This window comes from Lissotriton vulgaris, chromosome 3_1 (genome assembly GCF_964263255.1).
Source record: "Lissotriton vulgaris chromosome 3_1, aLisVul1.2, whole genome shotgun sequence".
NCBI lineage: Eukaryota > Metazoa > Chordata > Amphibia > Caudata > Salamandridae > Lissotriton > Lissotriton vulgaris.
The window spans coordinates 1,242,387,584-1,242,412,669 of record NC_141689.1 but is presented as its reverse complement, the minus strand read 5'-3'; the positions used below and the strand labels follow the sequence as shown (position 1 = coordinate 1,242,412,669).

Here is a 25,086-nt window from a genome sequence, read left to right as displayed (position 1 = left end):
GGAGAGATGTGGGGCACTTTTGCAGGTGACAGTGAGAGAATCCGAGGAGGCGCTCAAGGGACGTGTGGGCGCCAAAAGTGAATGTGGCATGGGCTTCCACCAGCGCTAAAGCCGGCCCCGTAAACTTTAAATGATGTAGGGGCAAGGGAAGTCACCCGGCTGCAAAGCTTATGATTTATTGAGTTGCCTACTTCTCTGAAAAGGAACACAAGCAACCCAGGCACATTTCAGTTGTAGCAAGATGTATATCAGCATATAACATTTTACAATAGTAATATAGAAGATGTATTATACAATAAAATCATAACAGTATTGCGCACTCTGCTTATAAAAAGCAATTGAAAACGTCCAGGAGATATAGCCATGGTCATAAACATCATTTCAGATATTAGGGACGTTGCTATCTCTCGAGTCAATCTACCAAACTTAAATAAAACTTGACTTTAAAAAACTATGAGGACAAGCAATAAATACAAATAATGTAAAAAATATGACCTATATTCTATAAATTATGACCTATGGCCTATAACACAGGCCTTACTAGTCCTCTCCCCCTATCCCCTACTCTCACTGCCAGAACTGCTCCTGAACCACTGACCCCCTGTCCTCTAACATCCCCGTCTGTTAGGGACATCGATTCTCTTCACAGCAGAGCCTCCAAACTAACCCAGAGCATACATATCTCCATCCTAGAGCTAATGAAAATCCTCCACCTCTCTCTCGCCAACCATACACCACCGTCAAACGCCACCCCGCATTTGCCAGAACTTACTAAACAACCTCTTCCGCTATCCTTGAGACATCGTCACCCCCATAAGCACCAATGCCACCTATCAGAGGAGGAAACACATGCCCATGTCCTTTCCTACAACCCCTCCTCTGCCACTCCAAGCCCACAAGATCTCACTGAAAGGGGAATCCCTGCCATCCTCCGAGACCACAACTCTACCCCAGCTATCCTTCATCCTTTAGATGCAAAGGCCAAACACGCCTTTTGCACGGTCACTATCAACCACAACAGACCCGCTACCCTCCACAACAGAACTATATTCAAGAGTAATCTAGCACCCGTTCGTCTGTCCGCCTAGACTCCTGAACCTCCTTCCAAATCCCCTCTATCTGGACTTTTATTTAATTGCCAGCATGCCATGGATATTGCTGATCTCATCCACCTCAAAAAGTTCAATTTAACGATCCTCACGAAATCATGGCTCAATGAATCCTCATCTCCATACCTGGACCTCCTAGTCCCTCCCAACTACAACATCACAAGGCTAGACAGACAAGCTAACAAGAAAGGAAGAGGCATCGCCTGCACCTAGCACTCTAACCTTCTGGTCACGGAACTTCTGGCGGACACCACCGAATCCTGCAAATATCTCGCCCTCGCTATCGTCAACAACTCCACCCCTCTATTCAACCTGCACATCTTTTACCACCCCCAGGCATGAACGACTCCTTGACTGACCACCTCATGGAAATCATCACAGCTAGGTGTTCCAATAATGCCAATGATATTTTCCTTGGTGACTTTAACCTGCACTGGAACGATCCAAAAGACTCACATGTCAATGCCATCAAGGACCTCCTGGCCGATCAAGCCCTGACCCAAGCCTGCTCACTACCAACTCACACAAAATGGGCCACTCTGGACTGGATTATCTCCAAAGAATCAACAGTCAAGATTATCTCTATAGACCCATACAACTGCTCTTTACCACCACGCCATCACCTTCCTCCTACCTGATGCCCAAAAGACTTGGGCCCCACAACCGGTGATACCGAAACGCTGGATCAGAGACATTTTGAATCCGGACCGCAGGGAACTCGAGGCTTTCTGTAAATCAGACCTCCCCCCCTCATATCACAACAGCCAGCGACCTCAACGAGCACTACTCTGCAACCTTCTTGGATGACCATGCCCCACTAAAGCGGAAAAGAACCCAAATCAAAGACAGAAACCCCTGGTTCACTGGATCCCTTAACAACGAGAGGAGAACCCTCCGACAAGCTGAAAGATCCTAGAGGCAACAACCCTCTACCGCAGATCGAAAACTCCTCCGTCAGGCCAGAAATAACTACAACAGGAACATACTCAAGTTACCTCAGTTGTGGAATTCTTTACCATTGTCCCTACGGTCCACATCTAATCTGCTTGCCTTCAGGAAGGGTCTTAAGACTTGGTTATTCTCCGGTTAGAGCACTTTTATCCTTATCCTCTGTTTTCCTTTTTGTTGTTATGTTTTTCAGTCTCTTTTCTGGGTCTGGAGCACAAAGCGCCGGGACACTCCTTTGGAGTAGCCGTTGCGCTATATAAGACCCATAAATAACATAACATAACAAGTAAAAAAAAAAGAGTTCTTCAGAACTGCACTAGAGAAGGCCAAGAACAGATCCCACAAGCTCTTCGAATTGGTCAAATACCAATCTAATAAGTTGTCCAAAACTTCAAAAGAAACTCCAAAGTCTCTTATATCCTCGGATGAATTCTCCTCCTTTGCTGATAAAATCTCAGCCCTTGGAATTGAACTCAAATCCATCACATACCCTCAAACACCTCTGGACCCACCTCCTCCAGCAACGTCGCCCCTACAGGCTTCACCCAAAAACCATGCTCACTGGACTGACTTCAAACTCTATGATGACGACTCAGTGTCCAAAATCCTATCCTCCCTAAAACCCAATAACCATTATAATGACCCGCTCCCTTCCAACTGCCTAGCTGCTGTTGCCAAATCCATTATTCCTAGCTGGACTACAGTAATTGACGCCTCTCTCCGGTATGGAACGTTGCCAGACCCTCTGAAAGCCGGTCAAGTCCTTCCCATTCTGAAAAAGGCGTTGTTGGATCCAGCCTCCCCTGACAACTTCAGACCCATCTCCAACTTCCCCCTCTTAGCCAAAGTGTTGCAGAAATGTGTGCAGCAGCAGCTAAGTCAACACATCAACAACTTCCACCCACTCGATGACTTCCAATCTGGATTCAGGCCAGAGCACAGTACTGAAACCACTATGCTCCACATCGTGGATGATGCTCTCCAAGCTCTTGACCAAGGCAAAACTCATCCTCCTGGTCCTATACTTGGCCTTCAACATGGTCAACCATGTAAAACTTCTTGAACACCTCAAACTCAGAATGGGCTTGGATGGCACTGTTCTAGGATGGTTCAGATCCTTCCTCCAAAACCGGTCCCAGAGATTCCTCATCAACGGCATACTATTGGCACCATCCCCGGTCACGGAGTCCTGCAAGGTTCAACACTGTCCCCCACCCTCTTCAACCTTTCCCTGGAACCGCTTACCGAAGTTCTACACACTGCTAATATCTCCCATCATATGTACGCTGATGACACTCAGATCCACATCAAAACCTCATCCTCTCCGTGAACGATGCCTTGGAACACACCGTCCAATGACTCGCATCCAATCAACTCAAACTTAACGCAAAGAAAACTGAATTTCTCCTGATCGCCTCACCCAATACCAAACTTTTTTTTTTTTTTTTTTGGTGCAAAACATTTATTGAGCACTGTCAGGAGTACACAGCGTCTCGCCAACAACCCGGAGGCCGGCCGCTATCGATGCATATAATAGCACAAGTATCAACAGAAGTGCATTAATGCGAATACAATCGCGTCAAACAATAACATTCAAGTGACAAGTGCATCGTCTTCACGCTAAATCAATGAGTCTTGCATTTTTTAAATTTTTATGTCAACAGTAACATGTGCAGTGTCTAGGTGAACCCAGGGGGGGGGGAAAGCGGACATATCAGGCGCCCGGCGGGCATAACAGGCCGTGGAGGGCATGAGGCTGGCAGAGCAATGGGACTACAAATGAAGGGAAGGCGGGCCTCGGTATCGAGGGTGGTATGCCGGTAGATACCTGGGCGATGGCGTGGAGGACGGAGCAACCCACAGAGAACCCTGAAATGGGGAGGCTGGAGAAGACAGGGGAGGGGGGGGGAGTAGCAAGCACATCATGCCATGCAGGTCAGCCCAGGAAGCTTAGTTCAAGACCAAGAGGTACCAACGCAGGGTCCCAACATCTCAATTTCAAGTACGGTCATCCTCGAGTGGGTCAGTGATCAAATAGCATTGTAACGGGGCCCAAATATCCGTAGGCCTAGAAGTAGGCGGAAGCAGTTCGGAATATGTATGTAATTGTTCCTGGCAGTATACCATGTCCCTCATCCAATCTTTAAACTTGTGTGCCCTCCCCCTCCCCCATCTACAGGCCACTCTGCGTTTAGCCAGAAGCATAGCCAGCGCCACATATTTGCGGTGCGCCGCCTGGAGAGGTGCAACATACCCCAGAAGGGCTACCAATGGGCACGGATCGACCGTCATGTGTATCATTTTGGACAGCGCTTGAAACACCTGAGTCCAGTATGCGCTTACCGCGGCACACCCCCATGCAAGGTGAAGGAAGTCAGCCCCGGGAGCCCCACACCTGTCACACGTATCTGTGGGCCTAAGCTGGAACCTGTGTAGGCGCGCTGGGGTGTGGTACAGTCTGTGCAGGAATTTATAATGAATTATCCTGTAGCGGCTATTGGAGGATATGCGTTCGGTCTGCTGTAGGCAAAATTCCCATTGTGTATCCGTGAGAGTCAAGGCAAGATCTTGTTCCCATTTGTGACTAGCTGGCAGAGCAGTGTAGGTCATGTTGGTCCGGACAGATTTATAGAGTGTGGATACCAGTTTATTAGGGGTGTCTTGAAGCAGCATGGTCTGTAGGGGAGGCAGCACTGGGGGCTCGCAGGAGAAGTCGGGGTAAGGGCCTGTAGTCCGTGCCGTAGCCTGATATAATAAAATAGGTCTAGAGGTGTTGGTTGTATGCCCTCGTATAACTGGTCCCTAGTACGGAAGGTGCCATCACGATACAAGTCCCCCCATGTGGCGACATGTATTTTTTTTAACAATTTTTGGAATCCAGCCTCCTGTAGGAGTGGAAGCTGCGGGTGGTAGGTCAGTGGCAGCAGAGGAGCATATAGGAAGTGCAGATCAAGTTTCAATACAATGGTGTTCCACGCCGTGACCGTGCTAGATACCGTGGAAGGGGTCTTGTCCCTACCTTCAACCTGGGAGTAGAGTGCCCCTTCGATGGGGGTCGGGTGGGCCAACCAGTGTTCAGCCGCCAGTTGAGGCATATATCTCTGCTGACGTACCCAAAAGTGCGCATAGTGGGCCTGAGCAGCTCGATAGTAAAGCTCGAAGTCAGGAATGCCGAAGCCCCCTTGTGAGAATGGCCGGACTAGGATCTCCCATTTGAGTCTGGGCGTCTTCCCACCCCACACCAGTCGGAGCAGTTCCGAGCGTAGCAGTCGAAAGAAATGGGATCCGGGATGATACGGGATATTTAAAAAGAGGTACAGAAGCTGAGGGAGTATAACCATTTTAACTAATGAGGCCCGCCCAGCCATGGAAAGGGGGAGTGTAATCCATCTGGAGATATTGTCCCTCATCTTGTCCATCACAGTGCCATAATTAGCACGAATCAGCTCCTCTCTACTCTTTTCCACATGTATGCCCAAGTACTTAAAATCTCCCGTGCACCAGGCAAGCGGGAATTCCAGCGGGAACTGTCTCGTCGAGGCAGTAAGGGGGAAGATACACGACTTACTCCAGTTAATTTGAACTCCCGAAAGGGCTCCAAACCGTATAAATTCTGGGAGTATGGGATGCAAGTTGTCGCTAGGGTGGCGAACATTGAAGGGTGATATCGTCAGCATACATTGAGACGAGTATCTGTCTCTGAAAGAAGCGCAGCGCACTGTCCCTATGATGTTGTCGCAGTTTAGCAGCCAGGGGTTCAGTGGCTATGGCAAAGAGGAGGGGGGACAGGGGGCAACCCTGCCGTGTCCCCCTGGAGATCGGGAAGTCCGAAGACAATTTACTATTAATGAGGACTCTGGCCACTGGACGCGTATACAATAATCTAATCCATGAAATAAATATAAGTGGGAAACCCATTCGCTCCAGAACCTTGAACACATAGTCCCACTCGAGGGAGTCAAACGCCTTAGTGGCGTCTAAAAAAACGGCCACCATCGGGAGGTCTTCGTGGACCGAGTCATAGACCGAAAAAAAGGTACGGAGATTGTGCGACGTCGCTCTCCCAGGGACAAATCCGGCCTGATCCGGAAGTATCAAAGCAGGCAGGAGGAGGCTGATGCGTGCTGCAATCAGTTTCGCAAGTATTTTCACGTCACAATTTAACAAGGACAGCGGTCTGTAGGAGTCGCAGCTGGAAGCGGGTTTGCCTGGCTTGAGCAGTGACGTAATAAGAGCGATCCTCATGGAAGCAGGGAGGTGGCCCACCTCTAGCGCGTCCTCATAAACCTCCCGCAGTACTGGCGCCATGAAGTCAATAAACGTTTTGTAGAACTCAATGGGGATGCCATCCAGCCCAGTGGCCTTACCCGACTTCATGCTCATAATAGCCTCCCTGACCTCACCCAATTCAAAGGGAGCGCTCAAGAAGGCTCTCTGTGCATCGGTCAACCAACCCAAGGAGACATCCTCCAAATAATCGTCCAGTGTGAGTTCGCCAGCCCTGTTAGAGGAGTATAACGTACCATAGTGCCGCACAAATTCGTTCAGGATCTGGGTAGTGTCCCTGAGTACCAGCCCCTCAGCAGTCTCAAGTTCCAGTATGACCGTTGGCGAACGCATTAGTTTAACCGTCGCCGCCAGAGCCTTTCCAGGTCTCTCACCCTCTCCATATCGCCTGGCCACCCAGTATTTATTCCTAAACTTTACCTCGCGGGCAGCTTCCTCCGAAAATTCCGACAGTGTTTCACAAATGGTAGCAAGGGTTGCACTGTCAGGGTTTGTTTTAAGGCGGGCCTCAGCACTACGTAGGTCGGCTTCTAGGCTGCGTATTCTAGTCAGTATGCTCTTGAGCACACCCGAGCCTTTTGAAATACACAAGCCCCGGAGCGTGGCCTTAAAGGCGTCCCATATGGTCTCTACGTCTTGGACAGAGTCTTTATTGCGTTTAAAGAAGTCTAAACATTCCTCACGGAGCTCTTCTTGGAATTCCGAGTCCAATAAAATAGAGGGTTGCATACGCCATGCCGTCACTGGGGGGCCTAGCTCAGGACCGGACAATGTAATAAGAACGGGGGAGTGGTCGGAATATGTCCTGGGGAGGTGCGACGCGTGAATCAGCGCCGTATACAATTGTGAGGTTAGGAGGAAATAGTCGAGCCGTGCCCACGACTTAGCCTGCGCTGTAAAGTGTGTACCCTCCCCTCTAGTCCCGCAGTGTGAACGCCAAGCGTCTATGAGATTGTTACTGGCCATGGTTGTTCTAAAGACTTCTCGCCCATTAGTATAATGGTGGGGGGCAGGGTGTGACCTATCCAGGGGGGGGTGCAGGGTAGTGTTGAAGTCTCCTCCCCATATAAGGTGCTGTGGTCCCGTCTCCACTATCGCAGCCCATAAAGAAGTAAAGAATTGCGGGTCATCTGTGTTAGGTCCATAACAACATGCTAGTGTCACTGTCATATGCCCCAGTCTACCCCATAGCAAACAATACCTCCCCTGGGAATCAGCCCTGGAGCCAGCAAACCTAAAGGGAGTGGACCTCTTAACCAGAATGGCCGTACCCCGTGCATATGAGGAGTAATTAGCAAAGATCGTGTGGGAAGCCCATCTACTTCCAAAGGCGTGAGACCTGTGGGGTGCAAAATGCGTTTCCTGTAGGAAAGCAATGTGAACGTTATGGCGATCAAGGTAGCTCAATAGTTGCCTTCTCTTCCTATGGTCTCCCAGCCCTCGCACATTCCAAGAAATCACATTTAATCGTGTGTCACCCATGTAGAGGTGTGAAACAATGATTGCTGGATGAAAGCATGTAGGATAGCCCAGCCATCCTCAGCAATAGACAGGCCCCCAGGGGGAACAGGGAGCGGAACACTGAGGGAACCTCCAATGCCGCCTCTCAGCCACAGACAACGCAAAGCACACCCATCCCACCCCCTCGTCCCCCGGCCAAATCCAAGGAGCCTTCCATCGGGCAGACAAGTGAGTTCACAACACAGCATGCACATGTTAAAACCTGAACCCCAACAAAACTCCCAGCACCCCCCCACCCACCCTCCCCCCTACAGTTCCACCAAACGGACCTGATCGGAAGAAAGCTAAACAGTTCACAGTATTCAACCAGGCAGGGCGAAACATTCCGGCTCTTCTAAGGGAAGCAATACCTTGCACAGTGCATGCCCGTTCCGCCCGGTAGACACCACCCCCCACCCACTGAAGCTACCCCAACTCGCCAGTACCCCAAACCCGCCCCCCACCCACATACCAAAACAATGCAAAAAACCAACCAACAAAGAAAAATCAAAGTCAATGTCATTGGGGAACACCCAGTAGGGGTCATCAGAGGTGCACGTTCCACCACCCCCAGTCGTCCCACTCCGTGCAAGTCCACCCTTGGGATCTCCATCCGGAGCAGAGAGGGAGAAAGGGGGTGGGGGCCTGGCATACATTACCACCTGCAGTCCAGCACCCGTCCATGCCACCCCAGGGGCAGCCGCAGCCATCGCAGAGAAGGATAGGACCCCCTGCGCAGAGAAGGGAGTGAGGACGATCAACTTGAGTACAGGGATAAGAACCATAGAGAGCCAGCTGTTGACTATTCGGGCCGGATGCGTTCAAGTCCTCAGCGTCTGCAGGCCTTCTGTGTCGTTTGGGCAAAGTCTTAAGGTAGTCTTCGACCTGTTGTGGGTTAAGAAAGAAGTGCTGTGTGCCCTGGTGTGTGACTCGCAGCTTGGCCGGGTACAGGAGGGCATAGTCAATGCTCAGATCTCGCAGTTTCCTCTTAACTGCAAGAAATTTCCGCCGTTGCTCTTGAACCACCGGGGTAAAGTCAGGGTATATGGAGAAGGGCACGCCATCATATGTCAGGTTCTGGTTCGCCCGGGCTGCTCGGAGCGCCGCATCGCGATCTCGGTAGTTGAGCAGGCGCGTAATTATGGGTCGCGGTGGGGCTCCAGGTTGGGGTTGAGGACCAAGGGAGCGATGGGCGCGTTCCACAATAAACTGATTCGAAAGAACGTCTGCTCCCACTGTCGCCGTAAGCAGTTTCTCTATATACAACTCCATCTTCCCTGAGTTGGTCAACTCCGGAATGCCCGTGACGCGAACGTTGTTCCGCCGGCTCCTAGCCTCCAACTCCTCGTTTTTGGCGGCAATCACTCTTAAAACGTTGTCCATTCTGGCAAGGCGAGAGTCATGCGACGCGGTTGTATCATCATTTTCCGATATTCTGCGTTCTACTTCAGTTATGCGCTCCTCATGGACGTCCATCTTTTGGGCTATGCCATCCATCCTAGACGAAAGTCTATCCACTTTGTCGACCACTGTTGCGAAGCCTTGGCGCATCTCCTGCAGCATGGTGGCCATATCTGGGGTCAGCGGGGCCGACGTCGAGGCCTCCGAGGTCGGGCTCCGGGGTGGCACCGCGTCTCCCGTGTGTCGCGTCGCCTTCTTCTGTGCCGCTGGTTCAAACTGCAGCCTGGGTTGGCGACGGTCCGGCTTCCCCATGCCGACACTGAGATGTAGGAAGTTCACGCGTCTATGCGCTATCAGCACTGCCGCTGGAGGGGAGTAAGTGGAGGTGATAGTGTCACAACACTACTCAGTGCGGTGTAGCGGTATCTCTGCTGTAAATGAGGTGCCAGGCAGCGAGGGGGGGGCACAGCAAGCGTTTGCGGGGGGGGGCCCGCAGTGAGGCAGAGTTCAGTTCTGGAGTGGCTCGGTCCCCCTTGAGAAAGAGCAGGAATACCAGCAGAGATACAGCGCCTCGAGGATACACACAGAAGCGCTAGTCCGTTGGAGTCGTCAGTTCATCCAGATGGCGGCAAAAGGCAGACAATGAGGCCGTGTATGGCAGCGGGATGGCAGGCCGCCGGGCGTCTCGGGCCCTTGTAGGTGTGGGCAGCCAATCGTCAATGGCGCTGAAATATCGCGCCAAGTACAGTGCCGGTGGGGGCTCACAGCAGGGCAAAATCAGCGGGGGGCTCCGCACCACCCCCGCCCCCACGCCGCAAGCAATGCGTGCAACACGTACCTCCTAAGCCCCTGTCCATGCCGGCCCCACCGCCAGTATCAGCTGCGCCGCCCACCAAGAGCTGGAGGCCCACTCGCCTCGTGGCGATCCCCGGGCTCGAGTAGGTCCAGGAGCCGACTGCAGGCACCGGCACGGCAAGCCACACGCCGGCCGGGGGGTCCGCAGTGCACAACACCGGAGCCCAAGGGGGTAGAGCCACCAAACCTTCGCCGAGTGTGCAGGGGCCCACGCTGCCCCTCCGTGGGGATTTTCAGGCGGGTGGGTGCAGGGGAAGAAGGATAAATAGCGGATAGCTATGCCAGGCTGCTGGAGCCTCACGCAGGTGCGGCCATTCAGCAAGTGCGCCCTCTATCGCCCCCACCCAATACCAACCTTGAGATTAAATCATGGGTTAAGGCTATCACAGCCTTGAATTGCCCACCGACCATCGTGGACTCGGCCAACTCCTTGGGAATCACTCTTGAGAGCAACCTGAACATGCGTGACCACATCAACTTGAAGGCCAAATCAGTCTGATTGCACCTGAGCTACCTTAGGAAATTGAAACCCTTCCTCGACGCTCCCAACCTAAAAATGGCAGTCCAATCACTTGTCATATCTAGACTGGAGTATGGCTGTTCTACCCTCTCGGGTCTACCCAAGGTCTCCCTGGCACCTCTAAAAGCCTGCCTCAATGCGGCCGCCAGACTACTCACCGGCACGAGGAAATTCAACTATATTTCCCCGCACTTGAAATCTCTCAACTGGCAAAAATACAGCTCAAAGTAGCACACATCACGCACAAAGCCTTGTACTCTAACTCCCCTGCATATCTGAGGCAGAAACTTGTGATTTCCAGAGAAATCAGAAAATCACGATCTGCCAGAGACCTCCTGCTCCAACCTGCACGCTTTTGGAAAAAAAAACTTACAAACGAGATTTCTCCGGGGCTACTTCTAGAATATGGAACTCTCTCCCTCCTGACATCAGAAGAATCCCCTCTCTGCCTCGCTTCAAAATGGAAGCCAAAACATTCCTTATGGGCAAATTTCTCGCTTAAACTTGCCTCCACCACCACTACAGCCTTGATCTACAGTCAGCTACTGCCTCCTTTTGGATTATCTACCTCACCCCTGCTGAAACGTGGGATCTTCACAAACTTTGATAAACACAGTTTATAATTGTGTTACCTCTTCTTGAGTACTTGGATATTTAATCTGTAAATGCGTGCTCTATCTCCCTTATATATCCTGCACCCTGCCCTCTTCCACTTGATCCGTAGCGGGATGATGATATGCCTACTCTGTACATGCTTATGTTTCTCTGTAAAGCGCTCTGATACCCTAACAGGTCAAGTTCGCGCTCCATAAAACACTTAAATAAATAAATAAATAAATAAATAATGAATGCGAGTGCATTATAACCTAAGAGAACAGCAACAGTTCCCTCCGGACTGGTATCAATTAGCAGCAGGAAATGGAATCGAATATAAAGAGTTAATATCAATCCTTAATTAAAAAAATCTCTAGTGTAATGCTCATGTTGGAAAGATGTGAGATGTACGTAATATGATTTCTGGGTCTAGTAAACAGAGAGTTAATAAAGCAGACTGCTTACTTCGTAAATAATTGTCCCATAAGGTTAAAGACTGAAGATCATTCAAGTTAATTTCCAGTTTAGATACAAACAAGGGCCCTTGTGGGGGAGCGGGCTTCCCCATTATCATAGTTTGATGAACCCCCATACCAGTTCTTTGCATTTTGATGGTCATGGCCCTATTTCGTTGACTGTAGTTTAAATCATTCTAGTATAATAGAGGCATATTTCCGCTACAGTAGGTCACATTCATGAGATGCAGCAATAGTCATATGGCATAGCAAGCCCGGAACCCACTACTGGGTACAGCTGTGCCACCCAGTGAGCCTCACTTAGCACAAAGGTGAAGGATGAACATCAGTCTGTACCACTGGAAATTCCCATTGTTGTCATGCTCTGAACATTCCACAGTTTGAAATATTGTCTCTTGGTTTCATTATATTTGTTGTGGAAAATGTCTGCTCCCATTCTCCAGGTAAAGGCAGGTAGTGATGACGGCCACTGTGTTATGGGTGCTGCTCAGTCCCTCAGTGCCACTTATTTCATGTTTCAGTTATGTTCAGACGTCTTAGTCACCTTTCACGTATTCATGGGTAAAAGCTCCCCTTTTTGCCACCTTTTTTCATATTCCTCTGTGCCTCTGACCTAGTCTCCCTCATTTTAGATTAGAGTTGATCCATGGGCCATCATCTGCACTACTGTTTTTCCTCACTTATCTCACTCTGATGATGTTTTTATCTGTGTCTCCTACCTTTTTTGTTCTATGGACTTTTCAATGTATCCTCTTTCTTCCATGAATCTGAGCTACGCTTGAAAGGCTCCATCCATTTAGGACAGCAAAAAAAACCCTTCCAAGACCTCAATATGCTGCATGCATCCCAGCTTGTCTGTGGCTGCCATGCCAGTGCTTAGGTCCCACGCCAGACTGGGAAGAGCAACCAACCCTGGCAATCTGCTCGACTGGCCCCGGTAGTTGGGGGGGAGGTGCTAGTGAGAAACACTGCTCAAAACCAGCCTCCATGGGTCCAAAACCAGCCCCTACCCTTCTGGCCCATCAGGAAAACGCCCAGTGCCAGCTACCATTAGTTCGGCCCTGATAGCTCCTTCCTGAAATCCATTTGCTGGTACTCTCCCAGATGTTTCTGAACTTCAGGACATTATTTTTAGACTGGAACTCGATTTGGTGGCTGCTTCTCCCTGAAGACGGGGACAGGCTTCCAAACAGCTGGTCAAGCTACCATCCCTTCTCATGTCAGAGATCCAGATGACAATTCCATAGTTATTTAGCTTATCAGTACCATTACAGGAAAGGTCCAGCCTGAGGCAATCCAGCCTTGGCTTCAACCACGTACAGATATATTTCCATAGATTTCAGTTCACTTTCACATTATACACTTCAAAAATAGTCCCCCGTGTTTAGGAAACTCTAGTTGGTAAAGTTGGACTCTGGATTAGAAAACAATCCATAGCATAGCTTTCACACCTGCTTGAGGTCATGACTGAAGCGTGGCTGCTCTACTTCCGGTTGTTGTATATTTTGTGGATTGAGTGAACATTGCTTCCGATGGATCTGCTCACTTATCCCTTTCATACAATACCAGGTGAAGATAGACTTCTCGGCACAGAAGACCCTTCCAGCCTCCAGCGTGAATCTGCAAGTGGAAGCTTCTCCCGGATCACTCTGTGCCCTGAATGTTGTTGACAAAAGTGTCCTGCTCATGGCCTCTGGAAAGGAGCTTACTGCAGAGAAGGTAAGAGCTGCCCCCTCCTTTGCATGTATCAATCTTAGACGATAGTTCACAGTTGATAGTACAAATCCTTCTTCTGTAATGACTATCATCATTAGTGTTTTTAAATACCTTGTTCTCATCTTGTAAACTACTAAAATCATTTCCACGTAAAGTATAAAACAGCATTGCTTTGATGCCATGTAACTTTAACAGTGCCTCTGAATTGTCAACAGATATGTCTGGAGAGCAGTATTGAATAAGTGTCATGAAAGTGCAAAGAGAGTTTGTGCGGCTTTTTAGCACGCCTGGTGCACCCTGGTATTACTGAATTGGCAGAAAAGGCTTATGCGTCTCTTGTATGCAATACAGGTCACCCGGACACATTTTTTGCATTCTCATGATATCATAAGGGAGTTCCTTCATTTGCATGGGGATTTTGTGCCACTCACAGGAGAGAACACCTTTATCCCTGTGTCCATCCCATACTATAAATGTTGTTGTAGGGGCAAACAGACTCATTGTGCACCATATATGACTAGGCACACAGCCAAGGCGCCCCAACAGGAAGTTGTGTTTGAATACTGGCCCCTCAGGCATCCCAGGTAGGTGGGTGCAGTCACGTACTTCATCCATCTATGGGTGGATGCTCACCCTTTTTGAAAATAATGCTGGGCCCTCTGGCCGTGGAAGTCTTAACTACAGTTTCAAACCACAGCTCCATTTTGTTATGATCTGTTCTCTCCAGCGCAGACACGAACTGTAAGAGTTTGCACCTTCACTTTTTTTTGTCCCTAATCTGCCACAGATCATCACACTGTCCCTAATAGCTAATACTGTGCCAGATGTACGAGCCATTTTTGCATGCGCAAACAGGTTTGCGACCCGTTTGCACATGAAAAAACCTACAGGGCCACGTACAAACCCTATTTAGCAAGTCAAAATTTATTTGTGACTCGCTAAATAGGCTTTGCAACTTGCTATTAGGAAGGGGCATTCCCTTCCTAATAGCGACCGCAAAGCCATGTATGAATGTTTTGCGACAGCAATTGCACTTGCAAAACACTCTCAAATTACTGCCCTCTTCAAGGGGTGATAATGCATTTACCAAATTGGAAGGGGACCCCTTCCCCTTTGCAAATGCAGGCGAAAATATTTTTTAGGGGCAGGCAGTGGTCCCAGGGACAACTACCTGCCCTTAAAAATTTAAACAAAAACGTTAAATTTTTCTTTTTTGAAATGCATCCCGTTTTAGCAGTCCCAGACATGGATATCTGCTGAGCCCAGCAGGCCACCATCCCTGGAAGTGTCAGCCATTCCTAATAGGGTCGCAGATTGCGAGTGGCTCATTAATATTCATTAGCCTCGCATTTTGCGATCCCATTGGGAATCGCAATCAGTCTCTCTGACACTGTTGTACATTCCAAATTGTGACTCTCTATTTGCGACTCACAATTGAGCGTAAATTGTAAGTCACAATTTTGATGGTCGCACATCTGGCCCAATGTCCCTTGTGGGCAAAAACTGTGTGAGTGAAGTAGGCCACCACCTGTGGTACTCTGGCTGTAGTCCAAGGTTAACACCAAGAGCATTTTATCTCAGAGATGCTACAGGATACACAGTATGACAGCAGTTGATGAGGACCCACTAATCAGATGCAAGTTATGGTTTTTGCACTGCACCCAGTGTAGTGCATGTTTTTAATGTGGAAAGGTAATTATATTAGTGCAGGCCAAACGTGCACCAGAAGAAACCCAAACGACACCGAGGGAAGGTATGCTATGATGGAATGCAAGCTTTCTCCTATATGGCGCAGCCTGCTGTGGTGTACTACATACCACGTCTATATGGCATTTATGTTTTTAGCTGCAAATTGGATTTGTTTTTACTAAAGGATTAGAAGGGGAGGTGTAGGACTTGATGTTTCCAAACGTTTCTACAGGTATTAACATGGGAAAACAATGTTTTGGGCCCCCTCTTTTTCTCTACTACCACTTAAACATTCACCCCGTAACTTTGCAGGAAGGAGATTTCTCTAGTTGGACAAGTGGTTGCCGAAGGCGAAATCCCCATTGCTGGGCAAGAAAATCTTCAGTACAAGATGACTCTTCTTCATGACCTGGTCTTTACCAATCAAAGTCCTACCTCACACCTTCTCAAAGTAGACCTTTATTGGTGCTGTGCTGGACACAACCCGTTTAATCACCATGGATCTGTCACACCTACCTCACTCCAGATACATATTGTTAAATACCAGAAGGGCCCTACTTAGACTTGACCAAACGCATAAAACCAAATTGACATTCTCTAAATCATCATGTATATCATTATGGAGAAACTCCTACCTTAAACACGCGGGTGTGGAACTCTTCTGGGAGTCATGGTCCGAAAAAGGTATTAACCTGGCCGGAGACTTGTATGACAACAGCGAACCAATCCCGTTCTCAAGCCTACAGACGAAGTTTGACCTAGCCCGATAGACTTCTATAATTTTCTAAAAGTCAAGGCGACATTAACCAGCCGTAACTTCACACCCTACACTCCGTGGCTGATAACACATCTCCCACGCATTATGCACTCAGGTCACTTCGTTTCCAAGGTGTATAAACTGTTGCTACCGTTGCCCAGCAAATCTCACAAAACCGTGGAAGCGAAATGGGAAGCGGAACCTAACTCCACAGGAATAGAGTGGGATTGGGAATTGATTCATAAATCAGCACTTGCCCACAAAGTATCACCCATCCTATTCCAGACGAAGTATATGCTCATAAATAGGTCGTTCTGGACTCCGGAAAAGCTATTTAAATGTAAATTACGTGACTCTCCGGAGTGCTGGAATTGCCAATCAGGGACTGGTGATCTTCCTCACATGCTATTCAACTGTCCCCTGCTGAGAGAATATTGGGAGAAAATATTTGTATGCATTCATCATGTGTTTAAGATAAAGCCAATGAAGGAATTTGTATATGTCATTCTAGGGGGGTTGGAACCGCGATTAGCAAATGAGCATGATCGCCAGCTTTTGGATTTAATGTTGACATTGGCATGTAAGGTTGTTTTATGCAAGTGGAAATGTGTTAAGGAAGTAAATTTCAAAATTTGGCAGGAATGGCTGTCTTTCCTGAGAGGTGCCACGAATCAGGCGTTACAGTCCTCTACGTGGTGTCCATCCAATAAGAAATTATGGAAGTCACTAGACAGTTCATCCCTCCATTTTGAGCCGCCTTGAAGCAATACGACCTTGTAATAGTATCTTAGATATATGGATGTGATCCTAGTTAATATGTCAGAGCTATTCCCATTCATCCACACGTCAAGTGTTTAACAACTTGATCAATAACCACGTGACAAGCAAGAGTGATTCTTCTCTTTATTTTTATCATTTGTAGTTTCTGTATTGGTCTGACAACATCTGTATTAATTCACTTTTGATGGAAGATTTAATGTAATGTCTTTTGCTTTTGTTTTCTTACTTCAATAAAAACGATTTGAAATAAAAAAAAAATAAAGAACGGAGAATGTTAAAAAAAAAATAATAATAATAATTTGTCTCCAGGAAACCTGGAACTGTGGGGATTTTCATTTTCGAGAATTCTTTTGTATATTGTTGTGCAGCAAAACCTTCCTTAAAATGGCATGCTAGCGGTGGTTTAGCTATTTTACTTATCTGTACTGTAGAATGGGATCCTGTGATTTACATTCATCCCTCTAAGTGTTGTATGGGAGTGAAGTTGAGGATAGGGAAAGATAAATTAGGGCAAACCGTTTCCCTTTTTCTGGTAAATGTGTATATTCCCCCAGGGAGAGTATCCAACTCACTGATTGATTCCATTTGTTCCTATGTGCAAAGGATAAGTAGCACTGAAGGGGGCTCTCGGATTATGATGGTCGGTGATTTCAATACTAAAATTTCCAATGGCTCTGTCATGTATTTTTCAAACCTTGAGTTGGAGGAAGTATGGTCCATTCCAGATTCTTTACTGCCTGCCAATTTAAGATCAGATAAACGAGGCTTGTCACTTTTGCATAATCTGAGAATATTTGACCTTGTAATGTTAAATGGCAGATTTCCAGAGGACTCCCCCGCCTCTTATACTTACCAGGCCCTTATTGTCATTCATTAATCTATTACATTGGGGTATCTTACCAATTTGTTGGTGTATGTACACAATTTAAGGCACTACCAACCAGCATGAGTGATCATGGAGTTTTGGCTGTGGATGTCGACATGGAATTTGAGAAGCCTGAACTCTGGAATCATAGGGATGAAAATATTTCATATAATTGCAGTAACCGGCGTACTTTTTGGACAAAGTTTTTGCAAATGTGGCCTTTATTCACACACAAGAATTTCCCACTACCAGGTTTGAGAGAATCCTGGCTGTAATAAGATTGTGTGGAAGTAAAAAGCAAGGAGCCAGTTCTGCATTGCCAGTGGTTAAATCATGGGCGATTAAGAAACTAAATCGGGAAATTAAAGCCTTGATCAGAGAACAATTAAGGCTGTCCTCAATACCCAGGCAATGGGAAATGAATAGACTAAAATATGTATGGTAAAGGAAAATGGTATCTTAATGTAGAAGGGTGGAAGACTTAAACTGGGTTAAACTACCAGAGGTCACTCAGTCCAGTGAAACCAGGAAATACTGGGCACTGATAGAAAAATGTTGTGATGGGAGAGATAAGGCAAAGCCTATTCTGATATCAGATGAAGAATGGTCTACATATATTTCCCAGCTGTATGCTTTAAATTCTTCAGTCGATTGTAATCTAGTTGTTGGCTCTGCCTTTACTGTGGGGGGTGATTATTGAGCCCCCTCGTGCAATGATATAGAGGGTTATAATAAAGGGGCAAGATACTCTAGTGCGATGGGTCCGGACGATGTACCAATATCCATAATTAAACAGGATGGTGAAGCATGGGAAGAATTTTTACATCCACTGTTTGTTCACAGTTACACTCATGTGGACATTCCACTATCCTGGAAGGGAAGTAAAGTTGTTCCATTATACAAAAAGGGTCCAAAAAACCCCCCTGCCAGTTTTAGACAGATCTCTCTTCTGGATGCGACTGGCAAATTGTTTGCAAAGAGCATTCTCACCCATCTTCAAGATTGGGCTTTCGGAAATGGTTTCATTCCTGTAGAGCAAACAGGATTTCGCAAAAATAGTGGTACCCTTGATATCATCACCGCCTTGCAAACTTTAATTGAAAAATATCCAGCGAGCCGGGGAATGCTGCTACATGTGGCTTTTATAGATTCCTCTACGGCCTTTGACCAGGTAGATCGGGGGATGTTGTGAAGTGAATTGGTTACCATGGAATTACCAGGGAATTTACTACAACTGATTATTGCACTGCATTCCTCCACTGGATGCAGGTTTTATTGGGGGGAACACAGGACCTTTCAAGAGAAATAGAGACCCATAATGGGTTGAAGCAAGGGTGCCTTCTGGCCCCTCTTCATTTTTCTCTTTATGTTAATGATTTGCCAAGTAGAGTGGGGCTTAGCAAAGGGGATTCCCCTAAATTAGGAAATCTAAAGTTGAGCGGCCTGCAATATGTAGATAACGCCATATTAATGGCTCTAACCCCAATTGGACTTTAAAGACCACTTGCTGAGTTGACTAGGCATACAGAAGAATACTACTTAAAAATACATATTTTAAAGAGCAATGTTATGTTTTTTAGTTATCTGGGATGTAGAGTCAGATAGAGCATGCACTGGTTCTTGGGGAATGTGAAACTGGACGTAGTAAAGTTTTACCTATATTTAGGATTTTTTTTTTTACAAACAGGCGCTCCAGTAGCAATCATATGGATCAATGTAAAGGCAAGGTAATTTCACAGGCCTCTGCAATCAATCGATTTTATACACACTGTGGGAAAATACATTGCACACAACATTTTATCAGTTTATAAAATAAAGATACTGCCCGCATTGAGCTATGTCTGCGAAACAGTAGATGCACAAGAATGGGATACATTTGAGAAAGTAGAGCGACGGGTTTGGCGCCAAGTCTGTAATTTGAATCGCTCTTCTCCTATCGCAGCAAATCGGCTAGAATTTGGTTTACTCTCCACCTATGTACTCTCTATGGCTGCGTGCTTAAGATGGAGCAACGCATTAGCAAATAGCTCTGAAAATGCATTGTTTGAGGGCATTTTTGTCATTATGAAAAGAAAAAGTGCTCTTTTTAGGAATCATCAAAAAGCCATAAAATTGTTCGGCCTCGAGATGGACAGTGTGGCGGTGCTTTGTAAACATGCTCTGAAAAACAGAATTAAAAAAGCATTCTACGGGGTATGTCGTAAAAGATATATTTTATTGTGCGCAGAGAATAGTAAAAATGACTGTATTGCAGGGAGTAGTACCTACAAAAAACCTCAACCATATGTTTTATGGCATCGCCAACATGGAGTACGTAGAGCTATTTTGTTGCTTAGGCTGAATTTTCTCCCTTTAAGAATTGTAACAGAAGGAATTGTAACGGAAGCTTGGGAGGGCCTTGCTAGGCAGGAAAGACGTACAGATCTGACGTCACTGAAAGCCAGAGAAGAGAGGAACATCGGAGGAGAGAGAGGTAAGTGTAATTTTTTGGGGTCCTGCAGGGGTAGTCTTTTAGGTTGTAGGGTTGTGTTTGAGTAGTGTAGAGAAGTGTATTTGGGTTTAGTCAGACATGCTAACCCTCCCGATCCAGACGGGAGACTATCGATTTGAAGGCTAGTCTCCCGCCTCCCAATTCACATATCTAGAAACCCGATGCCAGCACTAATTAGGTTACCTGCTGCTCTAGGCTGCAAAATATCTAAAACAAATTATAATGGGTTGTTTCAAAGATGGACTAGAGTTTCTGTACATGCCATGACAATAATAAACACATTTTCGACTTGGGGGATTTAGATTAACAGGTTGCATTAAAAGTCTCATATTACAGGCAATGCACGCGTCCCTGTGCTAAGAAGCTGTAACTCCTTAAGACTACACCCTAAATAAGTATGATGCCTTCCTAATTTACAATGGTTTTAAGAGGCCAAAGCTACAGGTCTTTAGGGGGTGCACAGGTATTCAGAGTGGGATTCTGGCCGCTCTACAAACCGTGTGTAAAGGGGAAAATCCACGTAAGTATGAGACAAGATCCAGGAAATCTCTGTCTAGAAACGTAGTTAATTGGCTGTGTCAGGGTTCCTAGCATACACTTTGTAAACGAAATATATATCTTTAACTGTACAGCTAAATACATCATTAACTAGTCTGAATTAACTTGTGTGAAATCTGATATATTTTAACTGCCGATATTTAACATGGCATGTTCACAAAGTCTGCTTTTTAAACCATAAATGTGATGACCTAGTCGTCCCTCTGGTGAAGCCGTGATCTACCATTAAATACCCTATTGTGAAACATTACCTATGAGCAGTGCTTAATTTGTAAAATATTAAGTGCAGGTGCTCACATTTTTTGGGGGAGGCCACACCCACTTTTACCGCTCAGCCCACTTTTCTAAGAGGCTACACACACTTCCTTTATTGGTACCACCCACATCCATAAACTCCACCTCCTCACATCTTGAGTTCTGCAAGAAGCTGAAGACTTGGCTCCTCTCAAGCACCTAGGAGACATCCGACCTATACACCTGCCCAAGTGCCTGGATACCTTCTCGGGTGATTAGTGTGATGTACAAATCAATATCATAACATAATATGACATATGGGAAGCCTATGAGAACAACTTAAAAGTGAGCTCAAATTAGAGAATGTTTGTAATTCTAAAAAGGCAGGTTTAGGAAAGGTCATTGGAGGACTGGAGGCAGCTTTGCAAACTAAAGAGAATGTGTTTGTACTGTTCTGTTTAAAAGATAGGAAAGGGTGAAGGAAGGAATACATTAAAGAAGGCAGCAACAAATGCTTGCAGGAAGGGGGATACTGGAGTGAGGACATATATGTGTAACGGATGAATGGAGGAGGAACTAAGAAAAGAATGTGAAAGGAAGAAATAAAGTAATGAAGGAATAGAGGAATAGAGGGAGAAAGGAAGTGAATGATGTGTGATGTATGAATAGAAAGAAGAAAGGAAAGGAGCAAGAGCAGCATAAGGAAGGGTTGATGATAAGAAAGGAGGACATTAAAGAAGAGGTGAAGGAAGGAGCAGGGAAAAAAGTAAGGAAAGAATGGAGGAATATGAATAAATGCACCAAGGAAGGAAGGATGGGAAATGAATGAGGGTGTAAGGGAGGAAGCAAGAATGGAATGAGGGGTGTAAGGAAGCAAGAGAGGAAAGGAGGCATGGCGGGAGGTGCTGAGGAAGAGAAATAGGGAAAAGAAAAATATGGGACGAAGGAAAGAAAGGAGATCAGGGGAATGGATACGAGTATGAAATGTACTGGGTCAAGGAGGGACAGAGAGAATAATGACTGTGTAATATCGCAAAGAAATTGAAAAACCAAAGAATAAAATACATTTGTGTGCTTAACATACCATGTGTGTTTGTAAATCACATATTCACCAAAGGGAGCCTTGACACAGAATTTAAAATGTTGTTATCCAGCTTATAGGCACACATTTTATGGACCTCAGAAAGATGAAAAACTGATTTGCATACCAAGATAAAAATGTATGAACCTGAGAACAAACACTGATTCCTAGAGTGGATATAAAGAAATGCGCAAGAAGACAAAACATAAAAGGGAGAGTGAGGAAGGAGGAGAGGTCTGAAGGGAAAGATAGGTACGTTAGACAAAGAATATGAAGAGACGTGAGGAAAGCAGAGATAGAGAGTGCAAGACTGGAGTGGACCATGATGAGAATGAAAAAAGGAAAGAGGAGGAAGGGAAGAATAGCAGGCAGAAGTGAGGTGCATGATAAGAAAGTGCAAGGGAAAGATGAGAAGGTGGAACATGATAAGCAGTTAATGAGGGGAGGTGGTGATTGAGAGGAAACGTGAACGTAGGGCAGAAAGTGAAAGAAGAATGGAGAGAAGGGAAGGGGTAAGGTGTGAAGGGTAGAAAGAAAAGCAGATACTGAAGAACAGCAAGAAAAGAGAACACACCTGTTTTATTAAAAATAAAGTAATTAATTATGTAAAGTTGAGAGGTGACAGGGCTGTATCGTTCCTGGCCTGCCTCATTAATGCGTAGCTATGCTGTGCAAGACACACAACAGCGATTTCGGGCACCATATCACTGAGTGGCAAGCTTGGGGGTGTGCCATTTGTGCATGCACTGTTAGAGCACGAGCCATTGTTAGTTCTAAGGCCTAGTTCTTTCTAAGTGAACACAGTGCTCCCATCCTTCTGGCAGACCCTGCCACCGATTTAAGGCATGATCTGTGCATTGCTTCTTGGCCAAAGCAATGCAGTCCCTGGAAGGACGACTCCAGGAGAGCCAACATTGAGGCCAAGCTCACAAAGGCTGCAGATGCGGGGGTCCCAAACTCTGTGTGCGAAACACTATCGCCTTCTGCCAACTAGGGGCTGGTAAAGTTAACAGGCTCCTGATCTCGACCGTGTAGCGGCAGAAAATGCAGGACAAGCAAGGGCGGTAGGCAAAGCACCCGACTAACAGCAACTGATGAGCCTTACCAAACTTTGCGCAATGAGGCACTAAAGCTAAGCTTGTCCCAACAACGAGAAAAAGCGAGCCTAGCAAGTGCTGTGCATGCAGACGCAAACTTTGAGCACATGATGGGCTGAGGCATGCACTGCCTAAAGAGCTGAAACAAACTTTAAGCACACGACTACCTACTGGGAACTTCAAGAGAACTTTGAGAGATTATGAGACAAACAGCCATATTCATCAATCTCCCGTTTTGCGAGGCCCTAATAGCGAATTATAGCGATTCGCTATTAAGGACTCGCAAAACTGGATTCATGTAGGATTAGCAAAATTTATTGTGATTCCTACTGATTCCTTATTTGCGATTAGCAAATTGCTAATCGCAAATAAGGAAAAACTCCCAATTCATTCCTATGGGCCAAAAGGCCCATAGGAATGAATGGGGAGTATTCCTTATTTGCGATTAGCAATTTGCTAATCGCAAATAAGATTGCGATTTGAAGGGTGCCAGGGGTGTCCAAAAGACACCCTGTAGCACCCCTCAAATGCACATTTGAACAGGTGTTGCGCACACACATGTCCAGAGGACATGTGTGTGTGTAACATGCAAAAGAAAAAAATGCACTAAAGTGCTTTTTACTCTTTTTTCACAATTTACCACGAAGTCAGATTTCGTAGTAAATTGCGACCAAATATTGCGAATTCGCAATTTCAATTGGGTGATGAATTGGATTTAAGGAATCTCTATTAGAGATTCCTTAAATCCAATTCCTCGCAAATATGCGATTTCGGTAATAGCGATTTTTGCATTTGGGATGATGAATCCCAAATGCAAAAATCGCACTCGCAAACGGCCAGATTCTCAGAATCTGGCCATTTGCGAGCGCAATTCATGTTGATGAATATGGCTGATATTGAACTTTTTGCGTACAATGAATGTGCTAATGTCAACTTTGAACTTGAATGACTTTGTCTTGACCCCGGTCTGCAGATCGGTTCTCGGATGCACAAAGGATGCTTTATTTTGCAATTTAAGTAAGTTAAATGTCAACAGTCTCAGTGCCCTCTGGAGACTGTTAATGATAAAATGTGATGTAGCGCTTGCTGCAAAGTACTTGAAATAGCACAGCTTTCTGGCTCACTGAGCTGCTGCACTATGTGTGTGCGTGTCTCTCAGGCTCTTGCCCCTCAATGAATGTCTGGTGCTCTCTGCCACCGTGGATGTTAGTCTGTGAGTTTTTAGATTGAGTGGCCTCATTAACCGGGGCTGGGCATGTAGCGGCAACCCGACCAGGCCGCAGATCACTTACTTCGTGGTTACTTTTTTAGGGTTAACTACCTGCTTTTGAAATAACATTACAAAAGCAGGGGTTGCAAAGAGCCAGTCTACCTTACCAACTTTTCCCCCCGAGATCGTCTCCCAAAATCTCCCAGGGGAACGCTTCCATTCTCTATTCCAGGAACGCATCTGGTGAGTTGGGTGCAGAGTGATTCTCGGGAGCACAAAAGCTTTATTTGGAATTGTCCTTTCTTTTCACGTCATCATGGCGCTCCCCGCCTGCCAGCGTGTACATATAATGGCCTTTTGCCGCTCTTGTTGCTTTTATGAAGCAAGTAAATCAAATGTATAAACATTATACCTGTATTGATTGCCGGCACTCCTATTTATTCAGTTTTGCTGGACGTTGTACATTGTACAATGTTTATTGGCAGTCCTGCACACTTCCAGCCTGCCGCGCCACAGTTCAGCCAAAAGCCCCCCTTCAGCCATTCTTCAACGGAAATGAAACAATGTTCCGTGCATGGCAGGTGCGATCTGCTGCAGTGACATCACTAACATGAAGACGACACGCTCCTTCAGTATGCCTGGGCCAGGGTGGACTTCCTATGAGGACATACCAGGCAGCAGCCAAAGAAGGAAAGCAGGCATTTATTTAAATAATCACCAGGCCATTGATCTGCCGGAGGAGAACAATCTTAAAGACCCGGCCCGGTGAAATAAGTGCTGGTGCTGATCCCCGGAAATCACTGGCACAAATTAAGCACTGCCTATGAGGCTAAAATTGGTAGAAACTCCTACAAGCCAGTATTTTTTAAATAAACATTTGAGCTACTATGGTCATGTTTTTATCATTATATTTTCTAT

General features: G+C 46.4%; 1 protein-coding gene across 1 annotated transcript in view; it reads left to right on the top strand.

Moving 5' to 3' along the window:
* The window catches only part of LOC147727726 (alpha-2-macroglobulin-like), a 1,118,600-nt gene that overhangs the window by 477,106 nt on the left and 616,408 nt on the right, over positions 1–25,086 (top strand). Inside the window, exon 15 of the mRNA XM_086961723.1 lies at positions 13,260–13,409. Within this exon, the coding sequence (XP_086817849.1) occupies positions 13,260–13,409 (150 nt within the window). The remainder of the gene's footprint in view (positions 1–13,259; positions 13,410–25,086) is intronic.